The following is a 27,793-nucleotide window of genomic DNA, read 5'->3' as shown; positions in this document are numbered from 1 at the left end:
GCGGATGGGCTCAGACCGAGCGAGGGGGCAGAGGCGCGCGGACCCTGGACGCTCTCGCGCGCTCTCTCTCTGTTATTTTATTTCCCATCGCTGTCAACGCGTGTCGGGACCACCTCTCCCCGCGGTGTGAGGCCAAGTTGTGGCTGCTGGTGTCGTATCGGTCGGCGCGCGAGCGTCAGGTTTGTTTTGCGAGTTTTTCGCACAGTTCGCTCCGCGAGCGCAACAACTGCGTCGGAGCCCAGTTTGGATTAAGCGGCGGACGCGCGTTTGTTCCGCGCAACCCACGGCGGACTGGTGTAAAAGTTCTGGATCGGCATCCACGCGCACTTCGCCGTGTCTTTTAGGTAAGTGGCGATCAACTCCTTGAAACTGGCCCGTCGCGTCCCCCCACGCGCACGCGTTGCCCCATAATAAAGCGGCCCCACTAATACCGCCGCGGATATTTCCAGCTCCGTGTCTCCGTGTGGCTCTGGGGCTTGGCGTCTGCGAGTCTCGGTGTGAGGCGGGCACGGCGGCCCTGGACCCCAGCCACGCGCCGCTGGGCAGGGCGCACGCGGTGTAACGTTGCGCCCCGGCTCCTCCGCGCGTTGTGTTGGGCAAACGCATTGTGGCATTCGCGGACCGCGTGGTTGAAATGCTCCGCGCGCGTACATGATGGCCTGGAGTTACTTATTAAACGCGGGCCCCTGGCAACAGAAGAGAACGCTGCCCAGAATCCAGATTTGTCACAAGACGAGACCGGGGTTCACATTCACGTCCCCTTGAATAAACCTCCAGTCACGCAGCTCTCCGTCATCCACCACAAAGTGCCAAACTGTTCCGCGGCTCTGCTTGAGTTGCCAAACTTCCATCAGAGTCTGCGTAAACCGCCGTTCGTTTTACGCCGTGGTCCTAATTAAATCGAAGTAATTCTCCTTGGTTTGTCAAGTTGGAAAACGGCAGCTGCTGCGATGAACGGTTCAGCGCAGACTCCAGACACCGTCACGTGCGCCATTAACCCTGTGACCCCCAGCATCCAGCGAGACAACGGGCTCCGGTTTCATTCACCTGTGCGCTTAATGAGCGACTAGAAGCAAAAACCTCCCCGGCGCGGGCCCGGAGGACGGAAACCCCCAGCCTCGGGGCGAGCAGCGAGGATATTTAGCCTTTGGAAGTCGTTCTCCGGTCACCAGCCACGGGAGAATGAGCCTGCGCCGCGTCATAAATGCTTCTGGCTGAAAAGCCGCAGTGTTTGCCCGCGTTCATTCACGCGTGAGGGAAGGAGCGTGGAGGGGTGAGGGGAGGATGAGCCGGCTCGTCACGGCACGCGCGTGCTCGCGTGGGGGGTGGTGTTGCGGGGTAACGATGCTTTGGTGGGTGTGCAGTGCAGCGGCCAGTCACCTCTCCCAGCACATGACTGGATGTGGGTAGTCGTCTTGGGGGGGGGGGGCTTGCTGGAGAGGAGGTGGGGGTGGGTGGATGCCTGTGGGAGTTGCCAATAGATAGAAAAGGCAATAAAAAGGCATTTTCTCCCTCGTCTGCGTCTGCGAGGCTCCGAGGCCTCTGCTGCAGCTCGGGTTTGGCTGCAGATTCTCCCACGTCGCCCGCAGGAACCTGTTGTTGCGGCCCGTGTTGTGCTTTGCTCCGATCAGCTGTTGTAGTGCAGCGGCGACGAGGCAGATCTGTGAGTATCGCCGTGCAACGCACGCGTTGGGAAAAGCGCCTTCTATGGATCTGCTTCGCCTTGACAGACTTGGGAGAAAATGCCATTAATTGTGGAGAGTGATTTGTGGGGAAATATGCCCAGAGGAAAGTAATTCGTCTCTGTGTCTGTGAAAGAGCTGTTTATTTGTTTTCCTCCGGTCTTTTGAGATTTGAAGACTCACTAACAAAAGTTAGTTGTTATTCTGTACAAGACTTAAAAAAAAAGAGGCTTTGCAGTTGTGTTATTGACGCTTGCTCACCAACACGCGGAGGCAGGACTCTGGAGCAGGAACGTTGTCCAGGGCGGTTAATCATTGGCCCGACTCCGTTGTCCTCTACGGGTATCGGCCTCTTTGTTTTGGCAGCAGTCGTACTCTGCGCCTTTGTTTCTGGGGAGGCCTTTTTCCAGCAGGTGGAGGAGGACTGGACGCTCGGAGGGTAAATCCTGCAGCTGTGCGTCCCGCATTGAGCCCAGGTGACGGCGCCGCCCCCCAGCGCGCACCGGCACAAAGGTTAATTGTGTTGTTTTCTGTCCGAGCGAAGCCCCTTTTTTGTGCGACTGCTCTCGCGAAAGCGCTGTTCGCCCGTAATTAGTTCCCGACAGACTGAGCTGGAACCTCGAGGCCGGCGGAAGCATCCATTTAAGTCGCTCGCCTGCTTCTGCGCGGCTCCTTCTAATGGGGAAATGGAACCAAATTGGAGGATGGACTCCGCTGTCCGGCCCGTTTTCCCTGCGCGTCTAGACAGTGTGTGCGTGTGTGTGTTCACATGCAGAGTGAGGCCGACGCGTTCGTCCTCACTTAATGGCTGGCCAAACTTCAAAGGATCCAGGCTGCTCCTGGGTTTCAGCTGTCAGCGAGTTCTCGGGCCTTGGTTTGATTTGCCTTGGCGGGACCTGCCTCCGTGGGCCGTTCCCTCCATCCCACCCAGCCTCCGACGCCTTTGATGCTCCCATCGATCACTCGGGCGGTCCGTCTGACGGGGGCCGCGCGTTCCCCTTCTTCATCTACCTGATCATTCCCTTTGATGCAGCTCTGCCTGTTCTGCACACGCGCCTCCCCCTCTCCCTCCCCCCTGCTCCATCCGTCTCACCCTCCGCCTCCCCTCTTCCATCATCCTCGTGGGCCTCCTCGTTTATCCGTTGTTGGATCCTGTAGCTGTGTTGCTGCTTGAATGTACAGTAAGCCAATAAGCAGCTGGGACCTGCCAAAAAATAGTTTCTTAAACAAATGTTCAAGCAAATCATTTCTTGACTGCAGTACATGTTTGATATGACTCATACATAAGTAAATTGTACTCATGGTTTATCATCACGCTGCCTGACATTGATGGTCACGGTTGGAGTCGAAGCAGCAGCACAAAAACAAGGCCTTTTTATTTATTTATTTATTATTTTCATTTTTTTCCATTACGTCACTGTTGCACTATTCCCTGTCTGAACCCAGCGCCTACATTGACCACAATGCAACTGTCCCGCCGACGGTTCAAACTTCAAGAGAGCGTTCCTGAGTGAACTCCTCACCCCCAACGTTGGAGGCTCCAGTTCACATTACATCAGCTCCCTCAGGATTCGCAGCCTTAATGGAACTGTTGCCGCGCGTCCCGAGGTTCCTATAAAGACTTCCATCGAGCGCTTTTCCCCTGTTTAAATCTAGTTAAACGACCTCATTAGGCGACGGTGCCTCGCACTCGCATCACGGCGTCTCATCGGCAGCTGGCGGCCGAGGCTGCCGCTTCTGGAGGCAGAAGACGGGCCTCATAAAAGATGGAGGCTCCCTCCGACTTAAAAGCCGCTCTCGCTCGTCGTGCCTCTCGTTTTAATCTCTGCCCAACTGACGCTGAGCTGGCGTGTTTGCCCGCGCCGAGCGCCCACAGCTAATAATCACTACTAGCTCCTGGCAAAGGAAGTGCTGTTGAAACCTTATTGGAACACGGGAGAAAATTGTGCCGGACATCAAAGGTGCGCGTCCCTCTCAGCGCCTCTGCTTCATGTGATGAATTAGAGCTGTAAGATGTGGGACTACCTGCCTGAATCCCCTTCAGAGGCTTCGGAGGGCACATTATGGCCAGGAAACGCGTCTGATGTGTGATTTAGCCCCTTTTGGGAGGTGTTGGTGCTGCTGAAAGGGAGCAGGAGTGATGGAGGCATCGCTCGCTTAAAAGATTCATTCAGTGTATGGAGGATTAGCAAAGCAAAGGTTTTTTTTTAATTTTTTTTTAATTTTTTCCCCAAATTCAAATTTTCCTTTCCTGCTTGCGGGAGCCAAACGTTAAACAGCCCTTTTTAAAAAGCCTTGAGAGGATTTTCTCCCTCCTCAGCTGTCATTTGTTAGAAACGAGCGGAGGACATCTGTTTGAGAGCTGTGTTTGGTCTCTTTTTTCTTTTTTTTTTGTTGGTCTCAAAACGCTGAGTCTCTGAATTCGTTCCTGTCCGACATGCTCTCGCTGGTTCTCCTTTTCGCTGTGTTTCTGTTCGGGCCTCCCCTTCTCGTCACCCGTTCTCCATCCGTTCTGGCGCGGGTCCTCCCACTGTCGCCCCCCCGCCCAGCGCTGAGGAGGCTCTGGCTGCGGCGTTTCACCCGGTCAGACCTTCGTTTCTCTCTGCCCGTCGCCAGAGTCTCACCCCGCTGCCACATGCCCCCCCCCCCCCCCCCCCCCCCCCCCCCCGCTCCCCCACCGGTTCCATGAAGGTGGCAGTGAGACTGTGCGAATTAAATTCAGGGAATTTGCCACGACACCGCTGCTCCGACGGGCCAGGCTCCGCTTCATTCTGCTTCTGCGCTGTCATATTAATGCTAATGCTCGAAGTCTCATTATGAGCTTTTACACCCACGCTTCACCTAAGGTCAAACTTGGAGCTAATCTTCCATCACTGTTGCAGTGAAGGTTCATTTTCATGGAGAGGAAGGACTTTCGTGGACTCACTAATGCGCCTCCTGCCTCCACACGAGGAGCCGAGGCCTGTGTCAACACAAGCTGCGACACGTATGAAGCTTCAAGCCCCGAGAACCAAATCCCTGTTCCTGTTTCTGTCCGTCAAGACCCGTTTGCCAGAAGACGCTGATCACAGGCTCCGCTCCAGTGTTTTTCCTTTTGCGTGCTGTGAAAAGGCTTCAGTCCTTGATTCACACGATGCGGCTAATAAAGCGGCGACTCTGGGAAGATCACATTGATTGCCGGAGGTGCTAACGAATCCTTGACTTGTCCTCGGTTCATTATTCTCTCCTTTTTTTCAGCTGTCACACAGCATCTTTTATTTTTTAATCAATCTCCACTTGCTTCTTGTTGTTGCGTACGGTGCTGGCAATCCACCTCCTTCTGTGCTGTTTATGTTCGCAATCGGCCTTAATTCCTTTTCACTGGCTCTGCAGCTGCCATAATGCGAAGCTATAACAATACTGAGGCTCTAATAAAAGTGCTATTCACACTAAATATTGTTTTTCTTTTGTGTACCTGCTGCCACTTTAGGGTTTGATTTAAAGTTCAATTTTGTGAGCTATTGATGTGCAAACTGCAATTAGACCTAGTTTCTCCAGGTAAGAATCACATTTATTCAATGCTAGTACTTTTTAAAAAAAAAGTAGATATTAATATTCATGCACTGGCTTATATCATTATATTTTTAATTGGGTAAATAAGAGGTTTCTATCTAGTGGATCATTTTACAGGTCAAATTCTGCCGTAATTGTTTCATGCGGATATTTATTCAGAGTAATCTCGCTCTGACGCTGTGGGGTCCTGGATGCGTTGTCTACATTTGTGCTGTGTCTCCACCTTCTCACCGGCTCAACGCCCGTTAAAAGCTGTCAAAGCAGCCGAGGTGGCGAAGGTGGGCGCGAGCTCGGTCCGGACCGGGCCATTTGTCCCCGGACCTGACTAGACAAATAGGTTGACGCGGCCGGTCCTGATGAAGACATTCTTCCACCGCCAGCACCACCCGCGCTAATCAATCACCATTTGTCCCTGTCCTCCATGCAGATAGGCCGCGCGCGGATGCGTTTGCTCAGCGTTCACGCAGCAGCCAGAATGGGCCGATAAAAGTTTTGCTCTTTATGACGGAGCGCAGCGTTGTGCAGCTGGACGCTAATGAACCCAATTTTATTCCATTAATTTTCCCTTTGGCTCCTCCCTGGAGCCCCCGGCTCATGTGAGTCTCTCCGCTAAGCCATCGCCAACTTGTAAATTAGATTTGTAGCGCGCGGTGTTGCTGCGCGGCGCGGCTTTATGACACCGGCCCGCTGCGTCTGTGCCAGCAGGAACTTGTGTTTTGAATCGGGTATTTTGAGGGTGAAGGCTGAGCTGTCGTAATGAGTCATTTGATATTCAGCACGTGTAAAATGTTCCTGGAAACGCTTTTTTATGTCGCCGTGCCCTCACCGTGCTTTCTTCATCGTGATTCACCAAGTCCTGCTCCGTCATCCTTGAGAAACGCGCTACACTTTCTCCTTTTCTTGTTGTTCTTTAATTTGTTTTTGGGACTTGGCTGCTGTTGCTGCCTTCTCCTTCAGCTCTCATTAACCCGTCTGAGTGACTCATCCATTCTTCTCTCTTGTTTACTCAGTTCTGTTAAAAACCCGATGAAGGCAGATTCCACTGTCGTGACTGTGGCACTTCCTTGAATAGGAGTTGAATAAGGTGACCCACTGCTGAGTAATCATGACCGGTGGGCGACCAAACCTCATCCACTGCTGCAGTGAATGATTATTAAAGCTACCTCCAGATTTGTATGAGCAAAGGTCTTCGTAGTTTGCATGTTCTTTGGTTAATGGGCAGTTGGGAAATATTAAACTATATTTTAATATTTAACCAAAGTCTGCTAAAGGAAATGTGAGTCACGGAGCCCTGTGAACAGATCTGTGCAGCGTAACTCGTCCTTGGAGAGAGTCTTCAGTGACAACAAGCAACCAGAGGCCCACGCAGGGTTCAGCTTTTCACACTCTCCATCCCCGAGTCGCACAGAAACAAGCCTGGTTTCAACATGACCTTGTTCCCTGGCACCGTCTCGCCCCGTGTGGCGAACACGGAAGATTAATTTGAGCTTCTCTCTTTAGGAAGTGGAAGGCAGAAGGAAACGCACCAAGCACCCCACCTTCCAAACCCGGAGCAAAGACGGCGCTGCTGGCGTCTAACTGGGGGTAACACTCGTTATCTGCTGAGAATGAGTGCTCAGGACTTGGTTAAAGTGACAGCATGGGCTGTTGTAAAAGCTGTGGGGCCTAATGATACCAGACATGCATGTTCCAAACAGGAAGAACACAATGGTTGTCTCACGTTTTGAATTCATTGGCATGAAATTGGATAACTTGATGACAGGCTGTGTCCACATATGAACATTCATATGAGACTCTGCTACATGGTTTTTGATTATTGTATATACCTTTAATATTTGTGTTTTTTTAATGAATTTGTAAGTTTTTAACAGCTGGGAGAGGATCAGAAACTATATAAAACGGGAATCGATCCGTAGACTTTGCTTGAGGCCCAACCAGCGGGCCATGAGGTGCCCCCACCAGCTGTTCAAGTACAGTGGGTATATCAGATTGCAAGGTCCTGAAATTATGACTCACCAAAGGAAATGTCAGTCATCAGAGAAGCTGTACAAAAATGTAAGACAATGGCCTGTTTAGAGAAACCTTCTCTGGCAGGATTCATTTGTAAACTGCTTGCGGGGAATTCTGACATGTTATTTGTGAAAATTTAATGGTAAACATTATCAGAAATGGAAAGTTTGGCAGCTCTGAAGTCTGGGGTGTTGATGTAACTACAAGAGGAAAGACAAATTATGAATGTGATTGATTGGGGTCTTAAGTTTCAGGTGTCTGTGCTGCCACACGCTGGAATGAATGGCTGACTGAACGTCAGGGAAATCACGAGAAAGCCAATAAGTTATGATACGATTTGGAAAACGGTCAGCGCTGATGTAAAACATACTGTACCAGCAATTGGAGTTAATGGACCGAAACGTCCCAAACCACCTGAACAATCCTTGAGGTTCGGGGCCGCTCCTATTCCACAGCTGGAACCAATGAGCAACGCTAACATTGGGCTTCGACATGACGGGCTCTAGAAAAGACGCTAACCAGTGCCAGCGTTCAGCTGAAGAATCTAATTATAGAGACTGTGGCAAAGTGTCTTTAATGATGCAACGGCTGCTCGCTAAAAAAGTTCTCTCTCTCTCTCTCTCTCTCTGTCGCTCTCTCTCTCTCTGTCGCTCGCTCACTCGCTCGCCCACTCTCATCTCTCCTGTCGGTCGCGTCCCGTTCTGCGGGACAGATACAGCAGCTGCTCATACGTATTCATTAGTCCTGCTTGAGGATTAGCGGAGACACAATGTGAGGGTGTGGATGGGCTCCACAGGAGGAACCCGTCTCCTTCCCGGTCACAGCTGCTCAGCGACACTTGACTTTTCCGACAGCCGCGTTCCTGGACGGCTGCGGCCGCTCCTGCTCCCGCCGGCGGGTGAAAGCGCCTCCCTCCTCGCTGAGCGAACTGCTGTCGAGGATGCTGTTTGTTGACCTCTGGGTGGTTGTCATGGCGATCGCCTCCGTCATCAGAGTCCAAGCTCATTGTTTTGCTGAAATAAACCCACGTCATCCACAGCGCCCGCAAAAGCCACATGACAAAACGCCGACATGAGGCCCAGAAACAAAGTGTTGCTTCCATCTCCTACACACACACACACACATACACACACACACACACACACACACACACACACACACACACACACACACACTTTTCACCCCGCGGCCAGTGTTTTCGTGCTCCCACTCCCCTGTTCGCCCCGCTTCCGGGCGTTCCGGCTCCTCGTCGGCCCCCACAGCCTCCTCCTGGCTCCTTGTGTCGCTACAGCTGTGCGTCAGCTGTCGGCGAGTCCCAGTCTAGCCGGAGATAAAGCCCAAACACAGCGGGTCTGCTGGGAAGACAGGCCGGCCGCTCTGTCTCCCCCAGCTGTCACTCCCACTTCAGGCCTCCACTTATCATGACGTTTCTGTCCTCCCTCGTGCTCTGCCACTGGAAATCTTCCTCCAATTCAAAGTAAATTACGCTCAAGCGACAGAAGAATTGTTTAATACAAAAAAAATTTTTTGGTAGAAAAGAGCTTTAAGTGAATAGAAAACAACATAACAGCAACACTAACTTTCAAGGTCCTCTGACTTCCACATAGAATCAATCCCTTTTTTACTGTGGTCTCCTTTAGCACAGACCACATTTGCCTTCATCTAAATCAAACCACTTTGACATGTGTCCTTCTGTTCTCGCTCCCTGATGACTTTTAATTTCTCCAATCCTCGAGATTCATTGCTTATTTATTCCAAACAGGCATCTCCGGCCGAATGCTCCAGATATGCCCTGTCCTATTAAGGGAAAGTAGGTTTGAAATCAGTAATTAGGAGGAATGATTGGCATTTCAAATACAGAAATCTTCTGTGAGTAAATGAGGCCGGCTAATTATACCATCTCCAGCTATCGCTTTGGAGCGGTGGCAAAATGTTACGGTATCGTGGCATTCTGTGGAGAGAGAGAAAAACAAATTAGCGCGTGAAAGTGGCCTTTGTTGTTCGTCCTCTAGGGTTCAACCCCCCCCTCCCAGAATGTGGGGAAACAAAAGGCTGAAACGCGCTGCGTGCTTTGGACTAAGAGGATTTGATAGAAAGAGTTGAGTTACTGATGGAGATGATAAGCCGTGAGCTCAGCGGCCTCGGGCTACAGCGCCGTGCGTGCACGTGTAATGCATATGTGGGCGTGAAAATGAAATAATTTGGCGTCGGATCACTTTTACCGTGCACCCCGAGGCGGATGTGGGCTCATGTGTCTCCTGCTGTGCGACAGGTATGCCTGTGAGCGCCGGCGCGTCTCCGGACAGGTAACCAGGTGTGCTGCTGCTGCTGCTGCTGTCATGGCCGCTCCTTCCCTGAGACTCTTCCCTCTCGCTGTGGCTGCAGTCCTGGTGGCGCTGGGATCATCTTCAGAAAATCCGTTGAATTTTAACCCAGGTAAGATGTCGCACACGCATTCCTTCGTCTCAGGCTTTTCTTTTTTTTTTTTTTGTGAGTCCCCCTCTTGTCCGCAGGCCGACATTGCCCTCACACTCTCAGATCAGTGGGGCTCATTCTCCGGCACCTATCAACAGGCTATCCCGTGTCCTCTCCTGTCCGCCAGCCAGCCGTGTGTAACAGGAGAGTCGGATAGCTGGGCGCCCCCCCCCCCCCCCCCCCCCCCCCCCCCCCCCCCCCCCCCCCGGCTCGTCAGGACCGCTAATGCACAGGCAGCTCATGAACGTGTCCGTCAAAATGGAAGCGAGCGCACGAGGGGCCGGGAAGCGTGAGGCGCGACCAGGTGCAGCGAGAGCGTCGCGGCTCGAGCTCAGCTTTTAGAATGAGCGGCTGCCATTTTTGCTTGACCAATCGGACAATTGTTCAGCTAATACAAAAGATAACTGGCGAATGTGTTGATACGTGCTGTGAGTCTTAATGGCAGCCGTGTCCCTGTTGGTTGATTGCCTTTGAATCTGCTGGATGGATCGTTATTAAAATCGCAAACACAGACTATTCCCCACATCTGCAAACCTGCTCATAGATCATGATCTATGGACACACCAGCATCTCATTGTGGACGTTTCAACGTGTAGCTCATGGCGTCGCTGCCTGTCAGAGCTGATCTCGTGTCTGTCAGTAAAAGTGCCACAGAATTCATTCATTTCGATTCGTTCCATATTAGAGCAACGTGAGGGGTTTCTCAATATAAGATGTCATCGTGGGTTCAATCCATTGTTGTGAGAAATTGTGTTTTATGTTTGACATTTAACGAGCAACTGATTAGTGAAATATCAAAAAGAAATCACTGATTAATCAGTGTTTTACTTGCAGACTTAATTCCAGCTGTGGATAAATAGTCTGTAAAATGACCAGGCGATTTATGCCTGTGCTGCCTGGAGCTGCTGGGGATGGATGGATGGATGTGCCGTTTCCCACGCGTAAACACAAAGCGGGACGCCCACCGCTTTGTCTCGTAGCGAGAACGAATCAGGTCTGAGTTGAACGCACGGAACAAAGCTGCGTGAGACGCAGTGGAGAGTGGAGGGCGCTGAGGGAGGCGGATGCAGCGGGAGGTGCAGAGTGTGATGATGATGATGATGTAATGACTGGGGCACCTGTCCGCGAGGCGGGGGTGGGGCTGCGTGTGCTCGGGACAACTGTGTCCGTGCGTCTACCTCACCCCTTATGCTTTGGGGGTTTGTCATCCAGCCCAACATTCCTGTCCGCTGACTCAGTGACAAACCGAGTCTGACGCCCCCCGCCCCCCCTCGCCCCCCGCGTTCTGTCACCCTCGGCCTCCGCTCCGTATCACTGTCAGTACCCCTTTCCACTTTATCACCATCCGAAGCCTCCCTCAGGCTCTCTCAGGACTGACTTCAGAGCGGATAGCTGGGTCATTGGGTAATCCCTGCCTGGGAACACAGTATCTGGATCACTTGATAATGCTGCCGGTGAAGCGGAGTCAGCGCTGATATCTGAGACCTGTCTGCGCTCCTCCACTCGCCTTTGGTTTGTGTCTCCCTTTTGTTCCCGTCCTGCGAGCCACTGAGCGGTGGTAACCGGAGCAGGGTCCGTGCATGGGCGCCGGAGGATGGAGCTAGTGTGTAACACGAGAGAGAACTGGGAATGTTGTCATCTCACAGACGGGTCGTAGCATCTCATTTGAGGAACACATTGTTATTTGTGTCTGCCTTTGATGTTGTTGCTTCTGATGTGATGCAAAACGCTGCCTCGGTTGTACATGAACTCGTTAATACCCACTAATCTGGAGAGATTCTGAAGCAAATAACTGTGAGCAGGAACTACTCTGCTATTTTTTCACCTCCTCAGTGTTTCTGCTGGTTATGAAGCATGAAAGTCTGGAAGATTTCCCAGAGATGACATAACAACATTATGCTCCATGACCAATGATGGCTGCTGACACTCCAAAGGAAATATTAAGTTTCCCCTGCACATGAGGATGAGGATGTTACTCATGTCTTTATCCGGGCCTGTGTCTCCCTCCGTCTCCCCCATCCTTCCCTTCCAGCTCAGTGTCGCTACGCCCTAGGGATGGAGGATGGCACCATCCCAGACTCTGACATCACCGCATCCAGCGCCTGGTCGGACTCCACCGAGGCCAAGCACGGGAGGTAGGACGTGCACGAGCGTGTGAGTGCTGGGAAAATGAAGTTTCTCTGTGGTCATTTTGTGCGGCTGTGCCGGTGCCAAGGACTAGACCTTCACATCTGTGCAGCACAGTGAAAAGTGTAACCGCTGCAGATCAGCAGAAACTAAGGATTTTCACGTGGTGACAAATTGCTGTGCCTCATGCTGAGGTAGAAAGTGCAGCGCCGACGCTTTTGTTGCAGTTAAGATTATATTTCACTTAAAGGACAGTAGCAGGGTGGTGTATGTTTCTGCTGACTTAATAGGTGCACATATTAAAATAATAGAAAATAGATATGAGGGTTTTCTACGTTCGGAGTAATGGTGGGTTTGCTGTTTAAGGTGTGTGTGTGTTCTGTTAATAGCTGTTGCTTGAAAGCATGTTTATTTCTTCATATTAAAGTCATTTGATGTCACTATGAGGTTACATTGACGGTGCCTGGATGCACGTGATCAGCCGCGGCAGCTCTTGTTTTCATGTCTAGTACTGTTACTTCTAACGACCAATTTGTCTTCATGCTTCTCAGCTTTGTGTTCATCTCGGGCTCTAGTCATTTGTGGAGGGTCTATTGGATTATGATAGCAGACGATGGTGTGCTGTTGGCGTCCGGTCCGTCTGGCATTGAGGGCGGGTCCGTTAGAACCAGTCAGACCTGCAGCCACGTGCACCAGCGCTCGCAGGTTCGTGTGGCTTTATGGGGCTGGGTTTCTTGGCCGGAGCGTCCAACCATGTGGAAGCCATTATTAGCCTCAGCTCTTTTCTGGAGACGTGGAGGGAAAGCTGGAGATGTGTTAACAAAACCACGTGAGAGTTGCATTGCTGCAACCGAGTGTTGACAAGTGGGGAGAACGTAATTTAAAAAGGGGTTTTGAGGGAAGTCTGCGATAAGAAACGGGGCACCGGGGGCCGCAGATGCGCTAGTTTGCTGTTCATGGCTGTTATTACACTGGTGCGGTGACAGGTCAGCATATTGGACCTTTGGATCGGACAGAGGAGAACGAGGGGGGAGCGCTGACTTGTTGGCTGCTATTTAGGTAGGAACCACAGCCAGATTCTGGTGAGGCGCATCGTGGTCCCAACTCCCGCCCGGTCTCTCTCCCTCATCATCCTCCCCTCCTTCCGCCTCTCAGGACACTGCGGTTGATATCATCTCTCGCCAGAGGAAGTCCGTTAAAGCCCGAGCCGCGCCGTCGGTGCGACCGAGCTGATATAGCCATTTGTTTTGGCGGTCGGCGCGGCAGCTTTCATTTCGAGAGGAGCCCAGTAATGGCCGCGGCGCGGTTGCGGCCTGCGGCGCCGGGCTCCTCCGCCGGGCCGACCCGGCGCCGCAGGCTCCCACGGCCAAGTCTGTGGTCACGCGGTCGGCATGTGGTCGCTGCATGCGCTTTTCTTCCCAGGCTGGGTTGAGGGAGGTCACGCTGAGGGAAGCCCTCGCCCGGGCGCGCGTGGGTGGCCGCGGCCGGCCCGGGAGCCGCGAGGAAGCCGGGGCTCGTTGCGAGGCTTTCATCCCTCGCGTTTCCACCGCTGACGACGCTCGAGCGGCCAATTCCGCTCGTCTCTGTCCCTCTGAGTGTAGTTTTCTGCCTCTCAGGCACCATGAGCTTAGTTACGCTCTGAGTAGAGGCTGCTGTAAAGGAGGATGCAGCTGTTTTGACTGAACGCTGTGCATGCGTGCTCTGCAGGCTTCAGTTCTTCCTATTCATCAATCTATCTCTCTCTCTCTCTCTCCCCAGGTTAAGTAACGGAGAGGGGGACGGGGCGTGGTGTCCTGCAGGCGCCGTTTTTCCCAGCGGATCAGAATATCTTCAGGTGAGATGTTGAGTCTAGATGATCTCGGTTCCGATCTGACGTGTCTCCTCGGGACTCTGACCGTGGCTTTGTTCGTCTCCCGTCTTATCTGCCTCCTGCAGATCGACCTGCGTAAACTCCATTTCCTGGCTCTGGTCGGCACCCAGGGCCGGCACGCTGACGGACACGGCCAGGAGTTCGCCCGCAGCTATCGGCTCCGCTACTCTCGAGATGGAGTGAAGTGGATCACCTGGAAGGACCGGTGGGACCAGGAAGTAAGCAGGATTCGTTTCTTTTTTTCCCCCAAAATCTGTAGAGACTCTCTGCACATGGTTGAAGCCAAGCAATAGTTTGAATGTTATTCAATTAACGTTTGGGGAAAAGAGTTGTCGCGGTCCCTTCCCAATTGATAAGAACCAGCTCTGTCCTGTGGCCTTGGAGTATAAACGTAGTCACAGTCGATGGTATAATGCTTTAGATTTATTTATTATGTATGTGGTTTGACGCCGTGCCAGATAAACTGTGTCTTCGAACTTTTCCGCGTCAGGCTGCCTATAAATCAGAGCTGTCGCCGTGTCTTCAGGGAGCCAGGCGACCAAAACTATGCTCTAATGTGGATTTTGCGGCATCCAGAGATGATGAGGAGCCTACACAAAGTTAGATTGGATGCTAGACAGAGCGTTGCCTGGCTTTTCAGTCCTGGCGCTAAATGTCAAGTATGTTCTTCACTTGTGATTCCTTTGTTTCGCCCCCGGCTCGCCGTCTAATTCAGGCCCTCTGCACATCCCCGTGTATTCAGACCACCCGGTTAATTTGAGGCCTTATTAAATTAGAAGACGGTGAATGGGAAGTCAGAGGCTCGAGGCAGATTCGTTGAAACCAACAGATAACAAGAGCGACGAGCCGTGTGAACACAGTAGATCAAGTATTTGCTCTTCTCCCCCCAGGTGGTGTCTGGTAATGAGAACACCTACGACATCGTGCTGAAGGACCTGGGCCCCCCCATCGTGGCTCGCATGGTGCGCTTCTACCCGCTGGCCGACCGCGTGATGAGCGTCTGCCTCCGCGTGGAGCTCTACGGATGCGTGTGGGACGGTGAGGATGCGCCCGCATCCAGATCCCGACGCGCGGCGTCACGTCGTATGTGGGGACTTCCTGTATCGGATGGGAGACCTTTGATGCTAATGACTGCCAGCTCCTCTTGTGGCCGCGCCATACGTTCCGTGCATCGATTGGGGGCTTTGCATCAAATTTACAGCCTCATTGGGGTTTACCCGGATGAAAGGAGCCACCCAGTGATAAATGGTGTTGGTCTCGGTGTTTCCTGAAGCACAGCACTGACTAAGTGAATATTTATGGCTGCCTCACCTCCTCTCCTGCCCCGTTCACCTCCCTCACTCCACAGCGGGCTGCCTGTAAATCAGAGCTGTCGTTGGGGCTAAAAACCCCCGTCTCCAGGGAGGCCATGTCCCTAAAATATGCTCCGACGTGCCACAGATCAACAGTAGAGAAAGTCAGATTTAGGCACACGTTAGCAGCCTGTTGGACGGAAGGTCTCAGAGCAGCGCCTTCCGTTGAAGGTTGAGTGGCCACTTACACTCTGACACCGGTCCCACATCGAGGTTGACAACCATCTCACGTCCACTCATTAGCGCCGAGCCTTGTTTATCACGTAAAGCCGAGCGACGGGTCGGATTCTGCGTCGCTGACGTCGCCCCGGTTCCCAGCGAGTGGCTGATTAGCCGCGTGGAGGCTAATAGCAGTGTTCAAGTCCAACGCCGGCTCCGTCCAGCTGCTCGTGATGAAAATGAGCTTTGCAAATGGGGTGCCGCGGCTGAATCTTTAACCAGAGTTTGTTTAGTTTTAACAGTCGCTTCCCCTCCTTGGTTCCAGATGGGCTGAAGGCCTACACGGCACCGGTGGGGCACGTCATGCAGCTGCCCGGCATCTCCGTCTACCTAAACGACTCCACGTACGATGGGAGCACGGAGCAAGGGTAAGATAATCGCCTCTTTACAGCTTCCCTCCGCAGCGAGGATGCGTTTCCACGTTCTCATGCACAGATGAGGCACAGCTACATAAATCACCGTCATGGTAAACTTGGGCAAGTGTCACGGCTGCGGCTGCAGCTGGATCAGTGGATGCCACCGGCTCCAGTGCAGCGCCGCTGACATCTGCTAGGACTGAAGTGAGGTCTCGGCCGCATTCCTCCTCCAACGCTTATCCTGGTGTCCGCCTAATCGAAAGGGAATGACGCTATTTTCTTTTCAAGTTTGAGCTCAGCTCGGGGATTTGAGGCTTGTTTCCTGGCTCTAATGTTTTGGCAGCGAGGAGAGTGGAGGTGATCGAGTGATTGGTGGCGGGTCCGCGCTCACATGGGCCGTGTGCTTAATGGGCCTGAAATGTTTTGCTAGCGGCTGAGCTAGCGCTTTTGATGTAACCCAGGCGTATTCGTAGCAGATGTGCGACTGCTGGGAGTTTGGGGACCGACGTGCCGACCTTGATGCGGTGCCTTGTTTGTGTTCACGCGCGCCAGCATGTGAGTCTGTGGGCGCTCACTTATTTTAGTTGTGCATCTTTTTCCATGCTGGCACACCGGTGGGGAGTAAATAGACGCTGACAGGCAGTTCACAGCATCCAGCAGTATTTCTGTACAGAGCGACATGTTAACTCTGTGTGTGTGTGTGTGTGTGTGTGTGTGTGTGTGTGTGTGTGTGTGTGTGTGTGTGTGTGTGTGTGTGTGTGTGTGTGTGTGTGTGTGTGTGTGTGTGTGTGTGTGTGCAGGATGCAGTTCGGAGGCCTCGGTCAGCTGTGCGACGGCGTCTTAGGAGGAGATGACTTCATACAAACCAAGGAGCTGCGGGTGTGGCCCGGGTACGACTACCTGGGCTGGAGCCGGGAAGCCCTTGGGCAAGCCAGCGTGGACATCGAGTTCCACTTTGAGAAGCCACGCGTCTTCTACAACATGCAGGTAGGCAGGAGTCTGGATCCCACCCCTCGTAGCCTGTTTACTAACCTACATTTCCCCTTTAATTACACACTCTAATTTGACTGGGGACCTCGGCTGCGCTGCCGACATTGTGTTAGTAAATGATTACACATCGTTGCGATTATAGAAGGACATTAGGCTCCGCTGGTTCTTCTGCCTCCAATAATATTCCTCAGTAATTTCTGTAGCTCCAACTAGTGTGACCCTTAAAATCCCAGCAGCAGAGCTCATCCACCTATTTTTTTTTCTTCATAACTCCTAATTTGCTATCTCAACAAAACGCAGCCTGTGCTGGAATAGCTTTGCAGCAGTTTAATTAATTTTAATGTGCCATTGTTTATCGCGGGACAGCGCGTCTGTGCTCGGTCGTCTGGGTGCCACCGCGTTGCATCATAGTCTGTTTGTGCGTCGGTGTGGCTTTTGGGGTTAGTCTGTGGAGCAACGGAGGGATGATGACGATGTGAAGCAACCCAGTTTGAATTATAACGATGTTGTGTCTTTGGACGTGAGCTGGAATGTCGGTTTGGGTGGGATTCACCCTATACATGTGCATTCGGATCAACACAAATCTCCAGTTGGTTATAAAGCAAGTCATCGTTTGACTGCAACCCAGAATATTTGTGCTTGTAGTTGATTTTGTTTTAGCTTCGTATCTCAGTTTTGTATTTATCAGGCACCTTTTAGCATCTGTGGTATTGAGTTGTTTTTTTAATCTGCCTATTCCCCAGTGGTTTTCCCACACTAACCTCAGCTGACAAGCCGTTGTGGCCTGGCAGAGTGGATATGTCAAAAAGACAAGAGAGATAAATAAAGAGTGGGAACCTGAACTCAGCCCGGCCTGACTGGTCCCAGCGGCCCAGCGTTAACCTGTGACTAATCACACTCCAGTGAGGAAATCTGCTCTTTAACCTCTGGTCAGTCTTAACTTGTTCTTCCTGCAGGAGCCCCCACAGACCCAGGACCCGCTCAGCTCCACTGATCCAATGCATCCTTTGGGAGTTGATGCAGAGCTTTATTTTGTAAGCGCATGTGGAACATGCTAACTAAACAAAGGGAACAGGGCGAATTCACAATGCGAGAGAGATTTATGATGAAGCGAGTGAAACGTAATGAATGCCCTGTTACCTTCTCAAAATAAGCTTTGTGGTCAGGTCGCTGGCGCTGGGCTCCCTGAAGGAGTAGCGAATTACCTCGGTGCTGGTGACTTATTAGACCTCCGCACATGACCGCAGGGAACCTCCACGTCCCATTTTGTACCTTTCAGAAGCAGTTACGCGTCACGTCGGCGTTCGGTGCAGCTGTGTGTGCATTAAGATGACGGTGAGGTCACCTTCTCTCCAACAGAAGAGACGTAACCTCCCGTTATCCCCCCCGTCCTCATCCTCGTGCTCTTCTCTGCAGCGCTGACCTTTCACTCGTCCATCTTTCCTGGCCGAGCTCCTCTTTCCCACCTTTCAACCACAGCCTCGCCTCCTTTTATTAGCTGACTTTTGGATTTGGCCTTTCGGTGCGAATGCAATGACACCTGAATTCATTTTGTGTGTGAATTCAGTCTTTCTTTCCACGTGGTCGTCAGGGTCAGGCCTGTTTTCTGACCGCTTTTACCATAACGTAACAGAATAGCACCCGTTTCATTCCCGTAGGTGCACAGCAACAACCGGCACACGCAGGGCGTGCGAGTCTTCAGAGGGGTGGAGTGTGACTTCAAGCCGGGCATCCTGCTGCCGTGGTCGTCCCCCGGCCTCAGCCTGCTGGTGCCGCTGGAGGACCTCAAGGACCCCTCCTCACGGCCCATCTCCATCGAGCTGGACGGAAGAGTGGCTCAGATCATTCGCTGCAGTTTCTACTTCGGCGACCGCTGGCTGCTCATCAGCGAGATCTCCTTCTTCTCCGGTAGGAAGCTGGCTTGGCGTGTGTTTTTAAATGTGAGATACCGCTAAGACGTGTTGGTGGACGCTGTAAAGTTTGGATCTGTGCCTGACGGGAGGTCAGATGAAGGAGTCCCTCTGAGACTGCTCTGATTAATTAAACTGTCCTCTCTGTCTGAAAACGCTGTCCGCTGTAGCGTTTTGGCCACAGCCGAGTCTCAGGAACTTGTTTGTCACCTGATTGACAAACGTCCACTTAACAAACTGCATAGCTGGCTGACAGCACAAGCCTGTGGGCTGGTGTTCAATGGCAAAACAACACAATGTTAAAACTATGCCAGAACAATAATTCAGATTATTCAGCCAGGGATGGATCAAAAACAACATAATTGATTCTCCTGACTAGATGCTATTTGCCTGGAAACGCAGCCAGCTGTGACCACAGCCTCTGTTTCCAAACACTTGACGACCACCAGACAGTGTTTTATGCCATTCGAAAACCTCCTCAACATATAAAAGATGATTCATTTTTATTAAATGGCCCCTTCTTTTCATTCTGCTTCTTATCCAGTGCCGTTGGAGGAGAATGTCGCAGCGCCGGATTCATTCGCCCCTAATCCTCCAAAGAACCCCGCCGCCAGCTCCTCTCCTCCTCCTCCTGCTAACCACACCTCCTCCTCCCCTCCCACATGGAGCCACCGGTCCTCCAGCTCCACCGCCAGCCCTTCTGGTGAGCGCTGCTCCTCTCCACCCTCCTGTTCCCCCTGCTCCTCCGTCCTCGCTCTCCTTCACTCCACGTCCTTCTGCCTCCACCGCTCTGCTTCGTCTGCCCCACCAGCCCCCCCACCCACCCCCCACCACCTCTCGTCTCCGAGTGCGGGCATGTCAGCGTCGTGTCCAAGTAACGTAGCGAGAGCGTAGCGAATGGCATGCGCTGCCAAAGGAGGCGCATGCCTGACTGGGCCCTCTCTTTATCGCAGGCGCTGAAATCATTTGGCTTAGAGATGAAATTCACTGAACCGAGTCACCGCCTGATGCTTATCTCAGAGATTTCATTGTTCTTAAAGGGCAGGAGAGATCTGCCTTAAAATTAAAGGTCAAATGTTTAAACTTGTAACATTTTTATCATCCCAGTCTGTCTTTTTAGAAGTTGCTGTGAACTTTTTAGGGATTTCCATTTAGATGGATGAAAAGCCCACGCGAGCTAGAATCCTGCCCCCTGTGATTTCCCTTCGCTCGTCCCTCTCCTCTGAGTCTCTCTCTCTCTCTCCCTCTCTTTTCACACGTTGCTCCCTTTTGTTCATCCCTCACTCCTCCAGAGGCCCCCGCCACCTCCACCTCCACCACAGCCGCCTTCATGACGGACAACGGCACTAGCTGGACGCTGTCAGGTGAGAGAGAGGGAGGGAGAGAGCGAGCGCTGGAGACGCAGAGGATGAGCCCAGTCGGCGCTGGCTCGCCTCCAGCATCTTAAAACTGTCTCGCTGCTCAGTAGAGAGAATGAAGTATAAAGGGGGGGCAGGCTTTGGCACTGGACTCTGTCCCCTGGGTTTGAAGATATACAGCTGTAGGATAGAACTAACAGAAGTATAGTATTTTATATTTATGTACAATAACAGTCCGGCTTCCTGTGGTCTCACAAACTGCATGTTTTTTCCAGGCCCCGGCTCTGTTCTACACAGCTAAACAATAGCAGGCTGTCAAAAAGGCTGGAAATGCTTTTGTGTGGCATGTATGCTGCTTTGTCCTTGTTACTGGCTGCGGTTAAACAGCTTTGTTGCCTGTATTTATGGCCCACGTGGTGTCGGACTGACAGCGAGCGAGAGACGTCGTCTGTTGCAACCATGTGTGTAAATGTTTGTCTGGCGTGAGTTTGTGCGCGCAGGTTGATGTTTGTTTATGTATTCCACACTAAGCGCCACATGTGGCATATGTGCTGGCCTTCACGTCTTTTTAACTAACCGATTTGTTCCACTTCGCGTCGCTAACGCGGTTTTAATAGCTTGTTTATGAGCGTAGTTTACGCTGGGCTCGCTTTTTGACTTGCATGACATGTTTGACCTTCAAAGGAGGAGGGGAAAAAAAAGAAACGGCATGATTCCGATTTAGAGTCACTACAAGGCTGTTGAGAAGCAGCACGTCGTTCGCGGCCTCCGAGGTTCCCTGCGGTGTTGGCATGGATGCAGGATTCACCCTCCGCCACACCGACCCGTCAGATGCTTGATGATGATGCACTGAGCGTGCGACTGGACTCACACACTCATGAACCCGCATGCACGACGCGCCGGTTTCAGGCTCCTCGTCTTGTGTCCTCCAGAACTCGTGACGCTCAAGTCCGGGCTCCCGGTGGCCAAGGACGACAGCAGCAACACGGCGATCCTGATCGGCTGCCTGGTGGGCATCATCCTGCTGCTGCTGGCCGTGATCGCCGTCATCCTGTGGAGACAGTACTGGAAGAAGATCCTGGGGAAGGTGAGTCGGGCCTTTGTAGCCCGGCCAGAACGCAGATGTTTTGTATTGGGAAGCAGCTCGGTGGCATCGGGCCAAGTAGCATTGGTTCTATTAGGCAAATGCTCTAGGACAAAGGAAGGAAATGAAAATGAGTTTGAGCTGCTCGCACAAAGATACATTAGGAAGCCTCCATTGATTTGCTATTCCAGAAGCGCAGCCCCACTCACACTAGGAAACCCATCAATCTCACTGTTAGCAGTTTTGCTTGAAACTACTTTCTATATATTGGACAGTCCTAAGGGAGAAAACGCTTTTTTGTGTGATCAGGGAGAAGCGGCCCTTTAACCACATCTATGTGATTTATAGCAGGCTGACATCACAGCCGACACTCTCTCCACAAAGTGCCGTTTCCCCCTTTTGGACGTGATGTAGGAGTCATTTATTTCTAATTGTGAGATTGGAGTGTTTCCACAGTTGAGTCACCTGCTTCATCGTCTGCTCGAGGGACTCACTTGATGTCCATGTCCTTGCGTATCCAGGCTCAGGGCAGTCTGTCCAGCGACGAGCTGCGGGTCCACCTGTCGGTGCCCTCGGACAACGTGGTCATCAACAACACGCACAGCTATTCCAGCCGCTACCAGCGCATCCACACGTTCCCCGACGAGCGGGAGCGCGAGGGCGAAGGCGAGTACCAGGAGCCCAGCGCTCTGCTGCAGCCCAGGAACCAGAGGGACAGCACCGGTGGGTTCTGGTCACGCACGGGCCCGGGCTGCGTGAGTCTCTATGCAGCAAACCAGCCCTCCATCTAAACCGCGTTCGCACACGTTGCTTCATTCGCATGCCCAAGATCCCAGCAATAAGCGAACTCATGTGGACGGGGAAATGAGAGAGGAAAAATGTGGAATACGTATCGTAAATTTTAGCCCGTGTTTCATCACAGCGAACCAAACTAAATCAAACACAACTCCGCACGAAGGACAGCGCCTCCAACGAGATGCGCAGCGCGGAGGGGGTCACAAAGAGCTATTGTTCTGAGAACAGGGAGGGAGATGTGGAGTCGAAGGACTCTGACTTGCTTTGCACCACAGGGGGTCTGCATGCTGCCGTCACTGGGCGCCTGTGAGTTGGCAATAACAGGAGTAACAGAAGTATTATTTTATGTTCTTGTTATGTTTGGTTGTGGTAAGTCGTGTTAACTTTGCCTGTTCTGTTTGTCAGTGCAACCCGTCCTCACTCCCTTATGTTATAATGGATATGCTAACATGCTAATAGCTGTTACTGTGTTTTGTCATTATACCACCCCACCACATCCCCTCTTCTCCGTGTATGCTTGTGTGTGTATTTGTGTGTGTGTGTGGACCGTCCCAGCCTTGCTGATAAACAACCCGGCCTATCACCTGCTCCTGTCAGATCACAGAAAGGCCTCAAGACCCTTAGTCGTCCCCGCCACCTGTCAGGCTCAGGAAAAGAGCCTTAATGTGCCCCAGGGTAAGAGACCAGAGCGTGGGCCGACACAGCCAGGAGCAGAACCTGTCTCACTTCCTGCCTGCAACTATCCAGAGCTCAGGGGGTTGGAGCGGCTCGGAATGACAGCTCCCCCCCCATGGGACGCGACCCCACGTCTTGCATGCTTCTCACCTTCTCCATTCCTCCTGTTACTCACATAATTAGTCACTCTCTTTTACTCACCTCTCAGAATGACCCGTGCATCGTATGAATGGGCAAGTTTGGCTTGGGGGGAATTTTTTGCAAACATTCGGAAGTCTGACACTTGTGGATTCTTTTGCTTGTGATCGGCCTACGTGAGTCCACAGGCGTAGATGCTTCAAGCGCTGCATGTAATTTCAGGATCTTTTTAAGGGTGGACTCAAAGAAGAGCATAAGCCATTCAGGTTGCATCAGCATACAGTATTCCTCCCCGCGCGGCTGTGTGCCCTGAATTAAACTCAGAAGATTCCTATCGCCTCCATTAGTGATTCAACAAAAGCAGAACAACTTAGTATTCAAGTTGCCGCACTCCAAGAGGTCTTTGACTGATGTGCTATGTAAGAGTCCCGTCGCATGTATTTGTGTAGAATATTAAGTTGTTGTATCTTTTTGTTAGAATAAAAGTACAGCGGGTGCTCCCCTTAGCTCAGTAACTATTAATACAACAACACCGCGTCCGAGGAAGATTGATACTAAGAGGCAGCAGCCATCCATCACGCGATGCTTGGTGTTCGTGGGGACCTCACCAGCTACTTCATCCCTGTTGAACACGCTGTACTATACAGACTCCATAATAAAGGCATTCATCATGTATCTGCCTGTAAGTAGCTGCGGAGCAGCAACTAGCCAACGTTAGCGTTTGTTATCTGGTCAAGGTCTGTTACCAGGCGTCCTCAGTGCAAACTGAATGGGAGGATAAACAGCCTCGTCCAAGGTCAGATCGGCCGAATCGGCCCATAAATCACTATCAGAGTTTAGGGAATGTCGTTCTTCATCACCTCATCGTGTCCTGGTGCCTTGTCCTGTTTATATTCACGTCTAGAGTGTTTGTAATGCATCGGGGGCTTTTCGTCATCATACATGTGTATGAGCTGATTGGGTTTATTTTTCTGCATATATTTTTCCAGTTAAGTTTTGGAAAAAGCTTTTCTTCCAGTTGCTGCCAGCTGAAATTCCCCTCAGTCCAAACCGTCCCATTATGACAAGCTGTCCACATTTGTTATATCGTTGGACTGAACAAAGCTGTTTTCAATCCCGCTGCTCCTCTTCTCTCTCTTCATCCGCCCCGTCTCCTCTCTTTCCCCTCAGCGTGCGGTTTGGACGTGGAGAAGGGCGCCCACCCCGTCCAGGAGGAGCCTCCCCCCTACCCCGGCTCCCCTCCCTACCCCTCCCTCTCTCCCCCCGTGTCTCCGCCGCTGCCTCCCAGCGTCCCCCACTACGCTGAGGCCGACATCGTGAGTTTGCAAGGCGTCAGCGGCAACAACACCTACGCGGTGCCCGCCTTGGCCTCCTCCAGCCCCGGAGCCGACGCCGCGCCGCTGTCGGAGCTGCCGCGCCACTGTCTCATTTTCAAGGAGAAACTGGGGGAGGGCCAGTTCGGGGAGGTAGGCGCCCGGCGGTGGCCTGTAATCTAGATGTGTGGCTGCGCGGAGAGGATTAGGCCTTAACAATGTCCGCATGTGTTCGGCGAAAGGTGCACCTGTGTGAAATCGAGAGCCCTCAGGACCTTCCCAACCTGGAGTTTCCCTTCAACGTGAGAAAAGGTCGACCCCTTCTGGTGGCGGTGAAGATACTGCGCCCAGATGCTTCCAAGAACGCCAGGTCTGTAATAACCGTGCCTCAGGTTTACGTTGGTGGCCTTGTAACCTCCTTGTAACTTGTAGATTTCCTGCTGGACTGGAATATCATGGATTAGTCACATTTTTCATTGGGGGCAGGAACTCCTTCACCATCTGCATCCTGTGGTTTTCCTGAAGTATGACTTCAGGAGTTAGACAATCAAACAGGAAACGCCAAGAAAGCTGAAAGCCAAGCCTTTACATACATTACCTTCCATAAGTTAACGCATCTGTTCTGGCTTCACTAGATAAACAGATGTGTGTGTGCAGGTTTAACTCATCCTCACGCTTCATCCCAGATTCAGTTTCTCAGCCGTGAAGAACAAACACGTGCGTCTGGGTGGATTCCTGGATGCTTGACTCACTCACGCCAGCAACTTGTTTCTTTGACTCTCCATCCGTTTTGTGCTTGACTTCCTGGTTTGCAGGAAGGAACTGCTCTGCAGATTTATTCAGGGGAGAACAGAGAGCGGGAGCACAACAAACATATTGACCAATAAAACAAATCAGTGAGGTGGAAAGCAGCATAGCACAAGGTTTGCTTTCTCCTGGGAGTCATTATGCGAACTCTAAATATTTCTCCTTCATTTTCTTGTCCTGCTCTGTGTCTGTCTGTTCGCTCTCTCATGCTTTGTTTTCCTTATTGTGTTTCCTTTCTCTCCTTTTAGAAACGATTTCCTGAAAGAAGTGAAAATCTTGTCTCGCTTGAAGGACCCAAACATCATCCGGCTCCTGGGAGTGTGTGTGAGCAGCGACCCCCTGTGCATGGTCACCGAGTACATGGAATGTGGAGACTTGAACCAGTATCTGTCCCATCGAGTGCTGCTGGACAAGACGGGGCCCTCGCACAACGTCCCCACCATCAGGTATCGGTGCTTCGCGCTCGCACACATCCCCACAAACGACCGGACACGCGGTCACGCCTCTGCATTCCCCCTCCAGCTATCCGGCGCTCATCTCCATGGCCAGCCAGATTGCGTCGGGCATGAAGTTTCTGTCGTCCCTGAATTTCGTGCACCGCGACCTGGCCACGCGTAACTGCCTCGTCGGGGGGGAGAAGGGCGAGGGCGGGGAGGATCAGGGCGGAGAGCGTCACATCAAGATAGCCGACTTTGGCATGAGCAGGAACCTGTACGCCGGCGACTACTACAGGATCCAGGGCAGAGCTGTGCTGCCGATCCGCTGGATGGCCTGGGAGTGCATACTCATGGTGAGGCGGATGATGGATCTCCATTCAAATGAAATTTTTAATAAAAGGTGACTTTGAAGAGAATATAGGGGAATGCTAGGCTTTATTTTATATTCTTACCGATTCTGATGAGAGTTTTTGATGCATAATCAGCTACTCACCCATTTCCTTTTTTTTTTTTTATTTGTATATACTGGGAACTCTCGTTTGGTTGCAGGAAACACAACTTATGACCTCTGACCTGCAGGGAGAGGTTCATTATTTATTCGTATTGTGCGCTCGTGTCCTCTCAGGGTAAGTTCACCACGGCCAGCGACGTGTGGGCCTTCGGGGTCACTCTGTGGGAGATGCTGAGCGTTTGTCAGGAGCAGCCGTACTCCAACCTCACAGACGAACAAGTCATCGACAACGCCGGGGAGTTCTTCAGAGACCAGGGCCGACAGGTACGGTGCATCACAGCGGAACACGAACACAACACGGTCATCCACAAGCCTTTCTCAGGAAGGTCAGACATGACTCAAACTCTCCTCCCCTGCAGGTGTTCCTGAGCAAGCCAGCTGTGTGCCCCCAGGGCCTCTATGAGCTCATGTTGAGCTGCTGGAACAGAGACTGCAAGCTCCGTCCATCCTTCGCCGACATCCACTCCTTCCTCACAGAGGACGCCATGAACATGGTGTAGGGAGAGACCCGGAGAAACTTAAACGGAACCACAACGTTGGCGCGTCCTTGCTACAGGGTGGTGGCGGTGGTGGGGGCACAGGAGGAGGGTGGCTCGCTTGCTTTTATATTGTGTAGCCTACATTTCGGTGGAGGGGCCTGAGACGCCGCTGGTTCGGTTTATTTCCACTTCAGACCCCAAAACTGACCCCAGCTTTAGACGGGCAGCAGTGATTTAACAGTGGCTGGTGGTGGGTGCAGTCTGCATAGAAACCTACTCTCTCCTCTCTGATTAGATGCAGTAAATGTTAAAGGGGGGTTAAAGATAAATTAAATACTCGTACAAACTATGACTGTTAATAAGCTTGGAAATAATCGATAGCCAGTGTCCAAAACACATTTTGTCCTAGTATTACTACAGTAATTCAGAAGTAAAACCAGCTTAATAAAAGGTGGTATGGCCAAAATTGTAGAAAATGTGTAAATACTTTAGACTCAGCCCCAAACTTCAGCATAATGGACTCACATCCACAGCTGTGGGTTAATGTGAAATGATGTGGACCAGACAATAGCGCCCCCTTTCTGCCCTGTGATGAAGTCAAGCTCTCCACCACCCACGTCCGCTTCCTCCTGGTTAAAGGTTTCAAACCCTGTCTTCGAGTCACACAGGGAAAAAGACGATTCTCCCTGGCGTCTGGCGACGCGGCGTCTCGCGCCCGCTCAGGTGCTTTTGTTTTTGCTTTTGACACAGATACGCAGGACAGATGTCACATTTCAGAACCAAATGCACTTTAAAGCCCCAGCCATGTTAAACTCTGAGGGACCTGACTCCTGTCCATGTGGAATTTAAGGTGGTTTACCCACGTTTATTTCATGGATCACAGGACATCATCCATTTGAAATCATCTCTCAGCCATTGTAAAACCATCCACCCATCCCTATTTCAGCTGGAGCCCAGCAGCCAGTGGTGAGAGGCAGGGTACACCCTGGACACGTCACAGGGCCACTGCCAAACCTTTAGATGTAAATGATTATTTTGAAAGGAATGGCAACAATTCATCTCACTTTAAATATAAATAATGCTTCTTGTTCTGATACTCTGATGTGTTGAGCCATGTTTACTCAGATAATCTGTCTTCATTTATTCAAATGCAATACTGTATTGTTAAAAACACAGGAAACTGAGTTCTGGGTGTAAATGTCAACCCCTACATTATCTCATGTTAGTACATTAAGCTGACCATGGTAGAAAGACTCTACCTTACAAAATGTATAGCACTGTAAATCAGTCATGAGATCAAGATTATCAAGTAGTATGTTTACTGATCACGGTTTTTCCATTTGAGTCATTTTTGATACACTGTAGTTCAACTAAACCCGTATTTTTATATATACTGTATGTTCTTTGACATCACTGATGTCTGGCTTCATCTGTCTGAGTCTGAAGTTGATTTATAGTATGTACATATTTTAAAGGACAGAATTGTAATTTCCTTTTACTAATATATAAGAGCTCTTTTACATGTGGGGCCCTCTGTAGAACGCTTGCTACCTTGATGCCACTGTCATTCATTGTGTATATTTTTGTAGATGTTTTAATAAAGTTAATCTTTTGAAATAAACTGTGGGTTCCACTGTTTGACTACAGAAAAAT

The 27,793-nt window shown here is 51.5% G+C and overlaps 1 protein-coding gene across 6 annotated transcripts; it reads left to right on the top strand.

The window, feature by feature from the left end:
• On the top strand, nucleotides 1-27,761 carry ddr1 (discoidin domain receptor tyrosine kinase 1). Of its 6 annotated transcripts, none has more exons than XM_029128926.3 (20): nucleotides 1-344; nucleotides 9,517-9,680; nucleotides 11,752-11,854; nucleotides 13,605-13,680; nucleotides 13,782-13,934; nucleotides 14,607-14,754; nucleotides 15,553-15,655; nucleotides 16,444-16,630; nucleotides 18,292-18,541; nucleotides 19,088-19,246; nucleotides 19,836-19,907; nucleotides 20,834-20,988; nucleotides 21,507-21,708; nucleotides 22,378-22,455; nucleotides 23,764-24,059; nucleotides 24,149-24,276; nucleotides 24,962-25,159; nucleotides 25,236-25,503; nucleotides 25,776-25,925; nucleotides 26,021-27,761. In XM_029128926.3, exons 2-20 carry the CDS (start codon nucleotides 9,584-9,586, stop codon nucleotides 26,159-26,161), a joined length of 2,964 nt encoding a protein of 987 aa, XP_028984759.2. In that variant the 5' UTR covers nucleotides 1-344; nucleotides 9,517-9,583; the 3' UTR covers nucleotides 26,162-27,761. The 6 variants fall into 6 exon arrangements, with proteins under 6 accessions (XP_028984759.2, XP_028984762.1, XP_055359064.1 ...); XM_029128929.3 differs by having other exon boundaries at nucleotides 22,336-22,455; XM_029128930.3 differs by lacking the exon at nucleotides 1-344 and adding an exon at nucleotides 1,511-1,663 and having other exon boundaries at nucleotides 22,336-22,455.
• The last annotated feature ends 32 nt before the right edge of the window (nucleotides 27,762-27,793 follow it).

Source organism: Betta splendens, chromosome 16 (assembly GCF_900634795.4).
Source record: "Betta splendens chromosome 16, fBetSpl5.4, whole genome shotgun sequence".
Classification (NCBI taxonomy): Eukaryota; Metazoa; Chordata; class Actinopteri; order Anabantiformes; family Osphronemidae; genus Betta; species Betta splendens.
This window is presented reverse-complemented; position numbering and strand designations above follow the sequence as displayed.

What these genes read in the sequence shown, in the direction of transcription:
- ddr1 (XM_029128929.3), top strand. Translation starts at nt 9,584, where the DNA reads ATGGCCGCTCCTTCCCTGAGACTCTTCCCTCTCGCTGTGGCTGCAGTC. An exon ending in ACCGAGGCCAAGCACGGGAG is followed by an intron (nt 11,855 to 13,604) that starts GTAGGACGTGCA and finishes CTCTCTCCCCAG; the next exon opens with GTTAAGTAACGGAGAGGGGG. An exon ending in CCTGGGAGTGCATACTCATG is followed by an intron (nt 25,504 to 25,775) that starts GTGAGGCGGATG and finishes GTGTCCTCTCAG; the next exon opens with GGTAAGTTCACCACGGCCAG.